The sequence below is a fragment of the Triplophysa rosa genome, linkage group LG23, assembly GCF_024868665.1.
Source record: "Triplophysa rosa linkage group LG23, Trosa_1v2, whole genome shotgun sequence".
NCBI lineage: Eukaryota > Metazoa > Chordata > Actinopteri > Cypriniformes > Nemacheilidae > Triplophysa > Triplophysa rosa.
Genome location: NC_079912.1, coordinates 19,011,991 through 19,024,712, shown reverse-complemented (window position 1 = coordinate 19,024,712; position 12,722 = coordinate 19,011,991). Strand labels below are relative to the sequence as shown.

The 12,722-nt window shown below is 36.4% G+C and overlaps 1 protein-coding gene across 5 annotated transcripts in view; it reads left to right on the top strand.

Moving 5' to 3' along the window:
* Positions 1-12,722, top strand: part of asic1c (acid-sensing (proton-gated) ion channel 1c) — a 76,447-nt gene that overhangs the window by 50,974 nt on the left and 12,751 nt on the right. For 2 of the 5 annotated variants that reach the window (XM_057322188.1, XM_057322187.1), the window contains exons 2-4: positions 8,463-8,613; positions 9,520-9,647; positions 11,444-11,594. In XM_057322188.1, coding sequence (XP_057178171.1) covers positions 8,463-8,613; positions 9,520-9,647; positions 11,444-11,594 — 430 coding nt within the window. Of the gene's footprint in view, positions 1-2,832; positions 3,922-8,462; positions 8,614-9,519; positions 9,648-11,443; positions 11,595-12,722 lie in introns of those variants that run through there. The other 3 variants (XM_057322184.1, XM_057322185.1, XM_057322186.1) reach the window with 3 other exon arrangements.

Genomic DNA, 12,722 nt, shown 5'->3' with positions numbered 1-12,722 from the left:
CGCTAGATGGCGCACTTTCGAAACGACAACAAAAGGCAAAGCTAAATGACGTTATGTAGAAGAGTGGAATTTTCACCATCCAGAGGCGTATGGAGATCGCCCACCATGTTCACGGATGAGGTAATGAATTAATTTTATTTTATGTCATCATAATGAATTAGCTTGCAAGAAACGTGGAATGTAATGCTACGTTAGCCCGCGACTGATATTGGACTTTGTCAATTGATATGGTAGCGTAATGCTACACAGTGTTACGTGTTTCCAACAGTCATACAGTCGTCGTTTAAAAAGTAAATTGGAACGAACCCACAGCATTTACAAGTAATGTTATTGGCTACATATTTTTGTGCGACATATGCTGTATTTCATAGGGTAACTGCATTCATAACTATTCAAATAATCTGTGCATGAGTATTTTGTGTACAATTAAAAAAATGTGCTTACCTGTCTATTAAAACACATGCGAGAGCGGAGTCTCTGTCGAGTCCAAGTTGGTCGCGCAGCTCTCTCCATTTAGAAAACGCCACGCCGATATTAATCCTTGTTTTATTTCTTCATTTGTCCGTAAGCCTGCTTGCCTCATTTGGTCTACGTTTACGCTTTTTTGGGTTTCCTTTACTCGCCAAAGAGTAATCGTGATCCATAATAACAGAACAACAGATGCTGTATAACCACTTCCGCATGTGCGTGTTGCCGTAGGGTAGTGCAGAGCAGCGGATATTAAGTCACTGATATGCGACAAGTACAAGGGAGACGAGGGACGGGCCATTATTTTAAATAGGAATTTCTCTGGATTTGCACATTCTGGGGAACATTTGGGATAATGTATGTACACAACTGCATGAAATATATCACACTGTGTAAGTGATTTTTGGATATTTCATAACAAAATTCTTCCATATTGTGGCTTTAAACTATTTAGGTGTGATTTGAAATGGTTGTATTGACACGTCCAGTATAGATTGACAGCGTCTGGCTGTGGAACACGGCTCAACGCAATAGCGGTCCCGTCTGGTGTAAAGTCTGCGTCAGAATCTGTCAGACAGCGCATCAGTATTAACTTCTCTTTCGTGCTTGAATGAACAAAAACACCCAAGATTATGCCAGAAAGCACATTTTGTCTAGTATTTTCGCAAGCACAGTCTTCAACGAGTTAAAAAAGGCAAAAAATGCAAAGTTAAATGAATGCAAAGAGTAGTGAAAATAGGGCATTAGACCTCGGGCGGTTGCATAAACTCCTTAGACTAATCTTAGATGCTAGTCATCTAATTGTTTTCTTCAAGTCTGGTCATAACTTCTTTAAATCTGATACATAAAAGGTAGATTGGGCAAATTGAAATATGAAAAGTAATACTGATTAGTCTTAACTAATTCCTAGTCTGTGAGAATGTGAGACGCAATCTTAACTTGGCGGCTAAAGTTTATGCAATGGGCCCTGCTTAGAGCGGAAGCTCTTAAAGGGGCCGCGCTCTTAAACGTGCTTCTGACATTACTCCTGTCACTAATGTTAATCAAAGAACAAAAGAAAAGAAGAAATCAATGTGATTTTGTAGCTTTAATGGTTCTTCTATATTTCATGTATTTAGCAGTAAAGTCTGTAATGTGTTTGAGAACTTTATGTATTTTCTGTATATTTCCTACCTGTTACCTGTAAAATATATATAAATATTTAATAAAGACATCAGTTGCACGTTTTTCTTGAACAGCATCATTTTATGAACGAAAGCCAACATTCTAATATTGTTGGCTTTCATTCATAAAATGATGCTGTTCAAGAAATGTGTTGTTTACATTAATTTGGAGATAAAATGTGAAATTATTAGAATGTAAAAACATATTTAAAAACATAAATGCTGTGTGTGATTAGTTAGTTAATTTTTAATCGATTGACAGCTCTAAAATAAACATTGTTAATAAAATAAATAAAATAAAATAAATAGTGTATGTTTCATTTCACTATACGTGTGCGAGTAATCGCAGTTAATCAAGCAAAAGGGTGTGAGTAATCGCTATTAAAAATGTCAATCTATTGACAGCCCTACTCAGAATGATCTTATCTATATGTTTTGAAGATGAGAGAGAATAAATGATGAGTTTTTATTTTTTCTTTAATGACAGCAGCACTCGAACTACCATAAACTCCAGACGGTTGTGCTAAAACCTAATGCCCCATATATCCCAGCATGCTTTGAGAGTTTCACAGTGAAGTTTCACCGAGCATCTTCAGCGAGAGCAAGACGGTCTGACCTTTTGATAATGTACTTTCTCTAATATAATACTGTATGTGATCTAGACATAGTACAATTGTCAGCGAAGTATTGCTTATTCGTATCATTGTATTTCATTGCATGTGTATATTTTATATTTCTATTCAGATTTTTACAAAGATGTTTATATGATCCCTGTTTTACTGTTTGTGTGTGTGTGTGTGTGTGTGTGTGTGCGTGTGTGTGTGTGTGTGTGTGTGTGTGTGTGTGTGTGTGTGTGTGTGTGTGTGTGTGTGTTCAGTGTTTTGTGTTAATAGTATAAGCTACTGGATGCCTAAATTTCCCATTGGGATGAATAAAGTCTCAATGTCTGATCCCATTTGAAATAGGTCATTTCATTGAAGCATACCTTAGTATATGATCATCAGCATATGTACGACATAAAGATTATTTGTCTTAGTGTAACATAAACTGGGAAACCCAAATCTGAGTCAATAAGATAAGACATTCTACGCCTTTGGGAATCTCTTGTGAGCTCCTTGTATTGCAGGATATTATTCTTCTGCGTTAATACAAGAAGTACATCAAGATCCTTGGGTTTCTCAATTCAAGACGGCGAGAAGCAAGAAAAATGGATCTGTGTGCCTGCTGCAAATCCATGGACAGAATAATTTGAGCGGACGGGGAGGGGCCGGGCTCTCTCGCACAAAGGGAAATGCAACAAGAATCTGCAGGCGGCTTCACACAGTTCTGTACAAAAAGCTGAGGAAGAGACGAGCGGCCGAAGATCTGACGTGAAAAACTAACTCTCACTGCTCCGAATGACTTCAATCACAGGTCAACCTGAGGATTGTAGAGAAACTACTGTATGCTGGGATTTGTGGTTAGATGTTTTCGTTGGATCCGGAGCTTGGTAACGTACAAATCCTTTTTCCTGCATTGTTTGGTCTTTGCATGGCGACGCTAAAGTGGAATTTTAATAAAAGCTGAATGAGTTTTTCACCAGATCACATCAATGCATGATGCATTTTGAAGCTTCGTAGTCAATGTTGAGAGTCATTTAACAAGTATGGAGATGTCAACGTCCAATCAGGAGCCAATAAACAAAGACTCTCTGATGGATGATGCCAAGCAACCCGACAGCCCGAAAAATCTCAAGATGACTTTAAACCGCAGCATCACCGACATCACAACATCATTTGTTCTCAAAACAAAAGTCCACGGGTTGAAACATGCTTTCTCGCCCCACAAATCCAAAATCCAGCGATTGCTTTGGCTTCTGGCCCTCTTTGTTTGCTTCGGGCTGCTCTTCACCTGGTCGTGGAATCGAATCTTGTATCTCCTCTCGTACCCGGCCGTCACTAAAATCTACATGGTTTGGGCTCGCAGCATGACTTTTCCAGCCGTCACGTTCTGCAACCAGAACCTCTTTCGGGTGTCCAGGCTTACTAACGCCGACCTCTACTATAGCGGCTACTGGATGGACATCATGCACTTGAACCACACGCTCAACCGCCAGAGCGTCTCCATGCTGAAGCACAGCCGACATAAAGAAAGACTCTTGCATCTTCTTGACTTCTCCAACTTCACCCCGCCTCCCAACGTCCAGCTCAACACCTCGGAGATGATTGACAGGCTGGGGCATCAGTTAGAGGACATGCTACTGGAATGCAAGTTTCGGGGTGAAAAATGCACCTACAGGAACTTCACCCCCGTATGTAAACATGCATGAATGAGTTTCTTTGGATTTAAAGGAAAACCGTCGCCGTAATGATCACTGTCATCACTGTCGACAGTTGTCCTCGCTTAAGCTGCCACGTTCGTATTCAACATTCATTGCTCAAGATAAGCAATTAAAACAAGTCTGGCATTCAGATTCATTAAAGCAATTACTCACAGAAATGAATGAGGATACCTGAATGAGCCGAGGGCTTTTGTGTTTGTCGCGTAACAACACCTACAGTTATTGTGTGTTTTGGGAAAAGCTCAAGGCCAATGGGTTTAAATGGATTAGAAAATTAGACTGAAAGCGTGTTGCATTTTAACAGCTCAGATTCTGTCAGAAAAAAACAAACGTTTTACCCGCGACTGTTATTGCGTGAAAACCCCCGAATAAAAACATATGTATTTGTGCAATGCCGGAACATCAATTATTTTGGTTGGTGGTCTTATTTTTCTTATGTTTGATTGCACAAAAGGTATCAAACTTCTATATTTCATGAAATGCCACAAAACTGTGCCCCCCGGATCCATCTTTGGATTCCCTAGGGGGCCACGGACCCCAGTTTGAGAACCACTGCTGTTGCTCTCTCTCTCTGTCAAAATCTAAATATAGAACAACAAAAAATAAAAATAAATGAATATTTTCTAGAATAGAATGAAGCTCTCAATGCTTCTTAATGACAATTTTTATTGCAATCCTAAAAATAATGTCCACATTACAAAAATTGAAAAAAGAAATAAGACGAAACAGGATTTTGCTTGATTTAGATTCTGAGGTGATAAGTGACCCAGACATGATTCATACGCGTGTGTGAATCGTCTGATATTTCCAGAAGCGATGTGCTGAATTTGCATCGTTTATTTACAAATGTCTTTTCGTGTAGCATCACTCCGGCGTGTCAGCCTCTGTTGGTGTTTTTTATCTTTCTGTTGAGATGTGTGGCAGGTTTGGAAGACTGTTGAAAGAAACCCTCCGGCTAAAGTCTCAGTTTCATCTATTGGCACAGAAACCGCACTCCGACAAATTTCTGGGTAGAGACGCATGAATTATTTAAAAGTGCCGGGTGCCTCGCACACAAGTGCTTTCAATCTGGCTTCAGGTGAACTCCTCTGCTCGATATCTTGATCCGCTTTTTATTTGTTATCAGATGGAAAACCAATCAACCTCCCTTAATCCCAAGATCCCTTCCAGTATTTAAGCATCTTTGCATCGCTAACAACCACGTCAATGGGAAATTTCTCTTTAGGAAACTGTGTTCGCTTGCATATTATAGTACATGTGCACAAAGCCGTAAATCATGACAGATTCATTCTTGCCTGTGGCTTGGTGTGCTTGCTTTTAGGATGAATAGAGTTAATTAGTTTGGAATGAAGGAGGAAGAGAGAGGATTCTCACTATTGTGCTATACAATATGCTCATTGGTTGTGTGTTGGTAAAGCGTGAACTCTACACAGCATACACAATGCCCCTGTTATACCTCTCGATTCTGACAACAACGGTACATTTTGGATCCAGGCACTTTCATGTTAATTGCGATTTTGAGATAAAACATGTCATCCTTGCGTCTCGCTGTGTGATGGGAGTGAGGGAAATGAACAGAGATTGTGGATTTGATAGAGTCAGATTGATTAGTCTGCTGGTCCGTTTGCTTATTTAAAGGTGAAACATGTCAATGGTTCCCAAACTGGGTATGTGAGGTGTTGATGGGGATACACGAAGACTAAAATAACAATTAGCCAATCGATCATCTGTCGCACAATAGGAACCCAATAGAAACCATCACAGAAATTCTGATGGTTTCTGTTAAAATGCCATTATGAACCATTGGCTTTTTCCATTAAAACCATTACAAAATGTATTTTATAGTGTGTTTTGGGCATTATTCCAACCCTGCTGAAAAAAAACAATAGAAACCATTAAAGAAGTTATAATGGTTTTAAAGGGATACTGGCTAAAAAATCAATAAACCATTAAAGAAATTATAATGGTTTTATTGGTTTTAAAGGGATTTGTATTGGTTTAAATGGAAACTGTAATGGTTCTACTGGTATGTGATGAATTCTATTAGTGGGATGTTAAATCCTACTGGAATAATGCCCCATGGAAAAAGCTAATGGTTCATAATGGTATTTTATTGTAAACCATTAGAATTTCTGTAATGGTTTCTGTTGAGTTTCTATTGTTTTTTTCAGCAGGGCCACCATTGAATCCATCACATACCAGTAGACACCATTCTAGTATTTATTAAAACCAATACAATTCCCATTATAACTATTAAATCCATTACATTTCCTATTGTGTTATTGATCACCCTGCTGAAAAAAACAATATAAACCAAATAGATACCATCACAAGATATTTTCATGTTTTACTGTATGACATAAAACACACCAGCAACGCCTCGCTTGGGGTTTGATAAAGCTTTTATATGCGTCTTGAGCTTCATGGGACAACAGACGTTGTCAGAAACCGTCAACATCATCTGTAGGGATGTAATGATATGCTCCGCTTATGATTCAGTTTGATATGATACTAGGTTTACGATTACGATTGCGTCACGATATTTGTAAAAAAAAAAAATTTGACACCCAAATGACAGATTTCCTCCAAAACATTAACAATTTTCAGTAACATTTGTTATTTTGTTAAGGAATTGACAAAATTCAAGGTTTAATTGAACTCATAAAATGAAACTGTCACAGAAAAATTATTCTTACTATTCTTAAAAGTTTTAAAATATAAAAAAATACATTTAATTTAAAAATATCTTAGCATAGCTCTGTGACACGTATCTTGATTGCTCTACGATACATGTCTTAATGTTTTTGTATTGCTATATGCAATACTTCGATATATTGTTACACCCCTAGTCATAAGGCATAAAAATCTAAAAAAATAATTTTCTGTGATCATCTAAAGGTCTATGAAAAATATTTTTTTTGTCGCAGGAACCAGTGTGACACTAACATCTGGTTTGGCATATAAAAAATATTGTCATCGCTGCAGCACGTCATGCTGCTCGCAAATGCTGTGTCAACCCACAGTTTGTGACTTTCGGCTTCCATAAAAATGAATTGAAAACGTTTGCACCTTCATTTAAAACGCTCTAGTGGTTATTGAAATTTCTGCAAATGGCTCTTTGAAAATGGATGCATGTTTTCCTGAAGTTACTGGCAATTACTAGCGTGAAGAATAAACACAGCCATACGTAATACACACACGGACAGAATGAGGAAAAGAATTATGCAATTCACTTAAAATTCTATTATTTTGAATACTATTGTCTGTTTAATGTAAGTCAATTATGTAAAGTATATACTTCTTCACTAATAGTGTACAATATATGCTATATGAATGTGAAGTGATATTTATGCATACTTATTGTTAACATTAACCCTTTCATGAATGATTTATGACCTCAGTTAAGATTTTTTTCCGTGTGTTTTGATTGCTGTTAGGGCATGAAAAACAAGATTTGAACTTTTTAAACACTTTTTTCCCACTTTTTTCTAGGGTTGTCAAACGATTGCAGTTAATCCAGAATAAAAGTTTTTGTTTCATAATAAATGTCTGTGTACTGTGCATATTAATTTTGTATTTATAAAAGCATACAGATACATGCATACATATTTAGTAAATATTTACATGCATTTATTTATATTTACCAGTCATTTAAATTAGATATAAATGTTTATTCATTTTTATGTTTGATATTTTTCTTAAATATATGCATGCATGTGCAAAAATTAATATGCACAGTACACAGACGCATATTATGCAAACACAAATTTTTATTCTGGATGCGATTAATCATTTGACAGCCCTAGTTTTTACTTAATTTTCTACTTGTGGACATCTGAAGAGGTGGCAGTTTGTAGAATAATGTACTCGTGTGGATGTTGATGTGCAACTATGCTATCGAAACCCATGCAAACACAAGAAATGGCTTTTTGAATAGCTGTCCACTATAAAGTAGTTGATAAAAGGGTAAAACTGGGATTTGTTTAGTTTAGTTTAGTTTTGTTTGATCATACGTGGGGATCATAATGCAATAAGCAATTTCAAAATCATTCTTGGATCTACAGGAATGAACCCAAAAAACCTGTAACCTCATCTTTTGGTCACAGTTCTTTGCGTGCTGACAAAGTCTTTCTTGTTTGCTGGAGTCTCGGAGTCGAGTCGAGCAGAGAGCGTGAGCTCCCACAGGCCTTGTTGAAGCCCTGAAGCTAAAGCAGATCTATCCCTCATTACTGTCACAGCGGGGGTCATGAAACCATGACTGATTTCATCCCTCCAGTCAGTCTCTCGCTACATCACTGTCAAAACTCTGCCAACACCATCACAGGCAGTATTAGACCGCTATTAGCTGTAGAAGGAATAGAGACAGTTATTTAGTCGCTTTCAGGTCATTGCATATCTGTTTGCGGAATGCGTGGACATGATGTCAGTCTTTCAGCTTTTAAACTAGATACCGTAATCATCTTTAGATGTCTCTGTGTGTTCATGATTGTTTTTTTATGGTTTGCCCACAGATTTATACCAGATATGGGAAATGCTACACGTTTAACTCGGGTCTGGATGGAAACCCCTTGCTGACAACTTTGAAAGGCGGAACTGGGAACGGACTGGAAATCATGCTGGATATTCAGCAGGACGAGTACCTGCCCGTGTGGGGCGACACAGGTGAATTAAAGACGACTCATGAATGGAAAACGTTCTTACATAAAAAAATGTGTCTTATGACATCAAATAGAATAAGAAAGATTTCTCTTCATTGTTGGTCAATTTTTTGCGGTAACACCTTAGGACACCTTTACGGTTTACTTTTTGAAGAAGATTTACATTACTTTGTTAAAGAGACATCACTCTAGAATTGTCTTACTGTATATTATTATTTTGTACTGTGTACATATTTATTTTTCTGAAAATGTGGTCTATGTGGTGTAGTATACTTAGCGACAAAATGAAAGTTGTAACGCATATAGTGTAAGTTCACAGGTGTAATTTTGTTCCACTTATTTCCCAATATTATATTCTAAAAAGACTAGATATGTGTCATAATATAACAGGTATTATGGCACACATTAGCATAATGTTCTCATAAGCGGTAGCAACTAAATTGCAGGTACGATAGAGCATTTAGCTTCTGAGATAACAAAGTTATGTGGCTTTCCTGCCCATTTTTTAGAGACTACTCCAGGCACATTACTGCTGTGGGCTGCTGTATTTTACGGCATAACGATGCATTGTAAATAATTAGAAAACAAAACGTGCACTGGCTGTCAAAGTGCCGTTTAATCATTTGTGGATGACAGCGTACATGAGAATTGATGAAAGGGTTTAACGCCACCATATGCTACAGTACTAAATATCATATGTTTATAATAGTATATTAATCATGGGCTTTTAATGGCTCTGAAGGAGACTTTATATCCACAGGCGATGTGAAGTAAAGTAATACGTATTAGCATTCTGTATGAAGTCATTATGAAGTTCATTATGAAGTAATTATATTTGGAGCTCGAGGCATTGGGTTGGACATCAAATCTCTCTTTGTACAGTAAATAATCCTGTTTAATGTCCCGACAGATGAAACGTCATATGAAGCTGGCATTAAAGTTCAGATCCACAGTCAGGACGAGCCGCCCTTCATAGATCAGCTGGGGTTCGGTGTGGCTCCGGGTTTCCAAACCTTTGTTTCCTGTCAGCAGCAACTGGTACTGATGCTACACGCACACGCGCACCTAACAGAGAGCTTTAGCTAACATTCTCTAAAACATCTCGCAAAGTTATCAAAAATATTCTTGCAGTAATGTTGAAAGAGCATTTTATCAACATGATGTCATTGCTTAACGTTCTAAAAAGGTTTAAAACTTTATTCTTACATTGTTAGTGGAACAATTAAAATTGTTCAGAAATAACATTTTCATAATTTAATGAGGACGTTAGCAAAACGTTCTTAGAACATATTTTTTTACAATTACTGTTTTATCTTTTCAAATCCAGACTTTTTTTATGGTGTAGAAATACTTTTTTGAGGCTGTTTAATCTTTTCCAACGTGCCAACAATTTTTTAATCAACCTATGATCGCAACAATAGTAAGGGCAGACTTTTACTGGAAATAAAATGTGTGTGATATGATAAATGAAACATTCACAAGCTTAAATATTAATTCGCTAATATTTTCTAAATAATGAATAAATATTTTTTTTAATAATAAAATATTTTATTTTAAGCATGTACTTTGATATTGATATCAATATAATTAACATGAATATATCAATTAACATGTTAAAATATTAATGCATTATTTGATTTATTAATACATGTGTTTATTAATATTTAGTGAATAATATGTGTATTATTTATTGGCACTGCTGTTGGCAATCATGGTTCTTGGTTGATAGCAAAAGTATCCAAATGTTTCAAAATTTCTAAAATGTTTTATGTCTACTAGGCGTGTCTCAATATACCGTACCGGCATTGACAATGATCGTGATATAAAAAACATGATTATTGATATAATTCTATGCACACGATAATATTGTCAATAATTCAGCGCCTGTTTAAAGTTTTTCATTTAGAGCCACAATGGTTACAAACTCTCTTTCTAATCCTTACACTTGAATTTTATTTAAGCACAATATAATTCATAAACACAAAATAACCCAAATTAAAGATGAATTTCACTAGCACAAGAAACAGATACCGTGATCATATCGCCACAGCAATTTCTGGTCACGATAACCATGAAGTAATAAGCTGATATTGTGACAGCCCTGATGTTTATTTATAGCTGTTTATTGTGTTTAAAGCCATACACGTTCATTCCAATGCCTGCCGGTGTGCACTGAGGTCAGGTTATTCATAACTATGTCATTGGGTTTTCCAGGTAAACCAATTGGCAGGTGGTCAGAAAAAGTGTTTATTTAAGTACTGTAGCGGCCTGCAGTGATCCACTTTTTCCACAGAGGCCAAAATCGATACGTCTCCATTCGTCGCCACTTAGCAATGGAGCCGTTAGCAGAAATAATCGAGTCCTGCATCCTTGCTCTCACCATCTTTATTTCAGCTTCCTCAACCCTGATGTTCTCTCTATCCTGCTGCTTTGAAACATCATAAACCAACATTACGACACACTCTTTTCTTACATTTCATTTCCTTTCCTGTCTGCCGCTTGCGTAAGATATGCAGAATAATAAAAAAATCCAATTATTTTCAAAATGACTCGCATTATCTCGACTAAATGGATTTTAAATGTAACCAGAAGTAATTGTAACGGCCTTTGAAATGAACAATAATATTGCTTCCAGTCTATTTTCCATATTTACAGTACGTTGTCCTTATGTTTTATACTTTCTGTGATTCATTTCATGCACAACACGTTTTTCTGCTCGGTGGCTCTGTGGGTTTCTTACATTCATCTGATGGTCTCCTGTGTTAGTCCTTTGATTGGAACAAGATTTCTTGGCATGGCATTGTTATTGAACAGCATCAAACTTCATGTTCCAGCTCCAGTACCTTCCACCTCCATGGGGCGACTGCAGATCCGATGCCATGGATTCAGAGTACTTCTCCACCTACAGCATCACGGCCTGTCGCATCGACTGCGAGACGCGTTACCTGCTGGAGAACTGTAACTGCAGGATGGTGCATATGCCAGGTGGGCATGACCACCCGTTTTCAAGAACACTAGTAATATAAGATATATAAAATATGACCATTATATAGAGTGTCTCTTTTGACTAGCGTTTATATATCCCAAGCTCAAGATGGATCCGGGGGGGACAGTTTTTGTGGCATTTTAAAAATAGAATTTTATTATAAATTTTGTGAAATCAAACATCAGAAAAATAAGACAACCAACCAAAAGAATTCATGTTCCAGCATTGAATATTTGAATCAAAATTATTACTTTATTTGGGGGCCACAAAGCAATCCACCCTACACAAAGGGGGCCTTACAATTGCAATAAATTACAATAAAAGAATTGGAGAACCTCTGGTTCATACAGTCAGTCTGATCCTACGGGAATTGGTACAATGTGATGTTGTACAAAAATGAATGAATATTAGAAAAAAGCAATAATAAAGCCCCGTCTTCACTGGCAGGAAAGCATATCATGCCAATAAGATGAAGAACCTAGTAAAAAAGTTAAAAATTGACATTAAATTGTTGGAAATGTTCTTATTTTTAATACATATATTACTCAGCATCCTATATAACTAGTATTGATTCAAATTGTAAAAAATATTTTCTTAATAAGCTTTTCTTAAATGTGCAGTTTTCCCAAGAGCTTTATTGATTCCAGCAGTGTTGAGCAAGTTACTCTGAAAAAGTAATGAATTACTAGTTACTAATTACATATTCAATAGTACAAATTACTCTCTCCAAAAAGTATTTAATTACTCATTACTAATTACTTTCTATATGCTATATAAACCTTGATTAGTTAAGTGCCATGAAACGGCTCTTTTAATTCAGTCAAATGAATAATATAAAACTATATAAAGTATTCTTATTTACTGACCAAAGTATTACAAATGTGAGAATGATACATAAAAGAATGCATTAAAGTTAGACTTAATTTTTTTGGACAATTTCACTATTGCACTCACATATATTACACACAGTATTTAGTTTAATTACATCACATAATTACATAACTGTAATTAAACTACAGAAAAAATAAGAGTAATCCCTTACTTTACTTTTTCAAGGGGAAAGTAATGAAATTACAATAACTAATTACTTGGTAACTAGTGACACCCAACACTGGATTCCAGTGTAA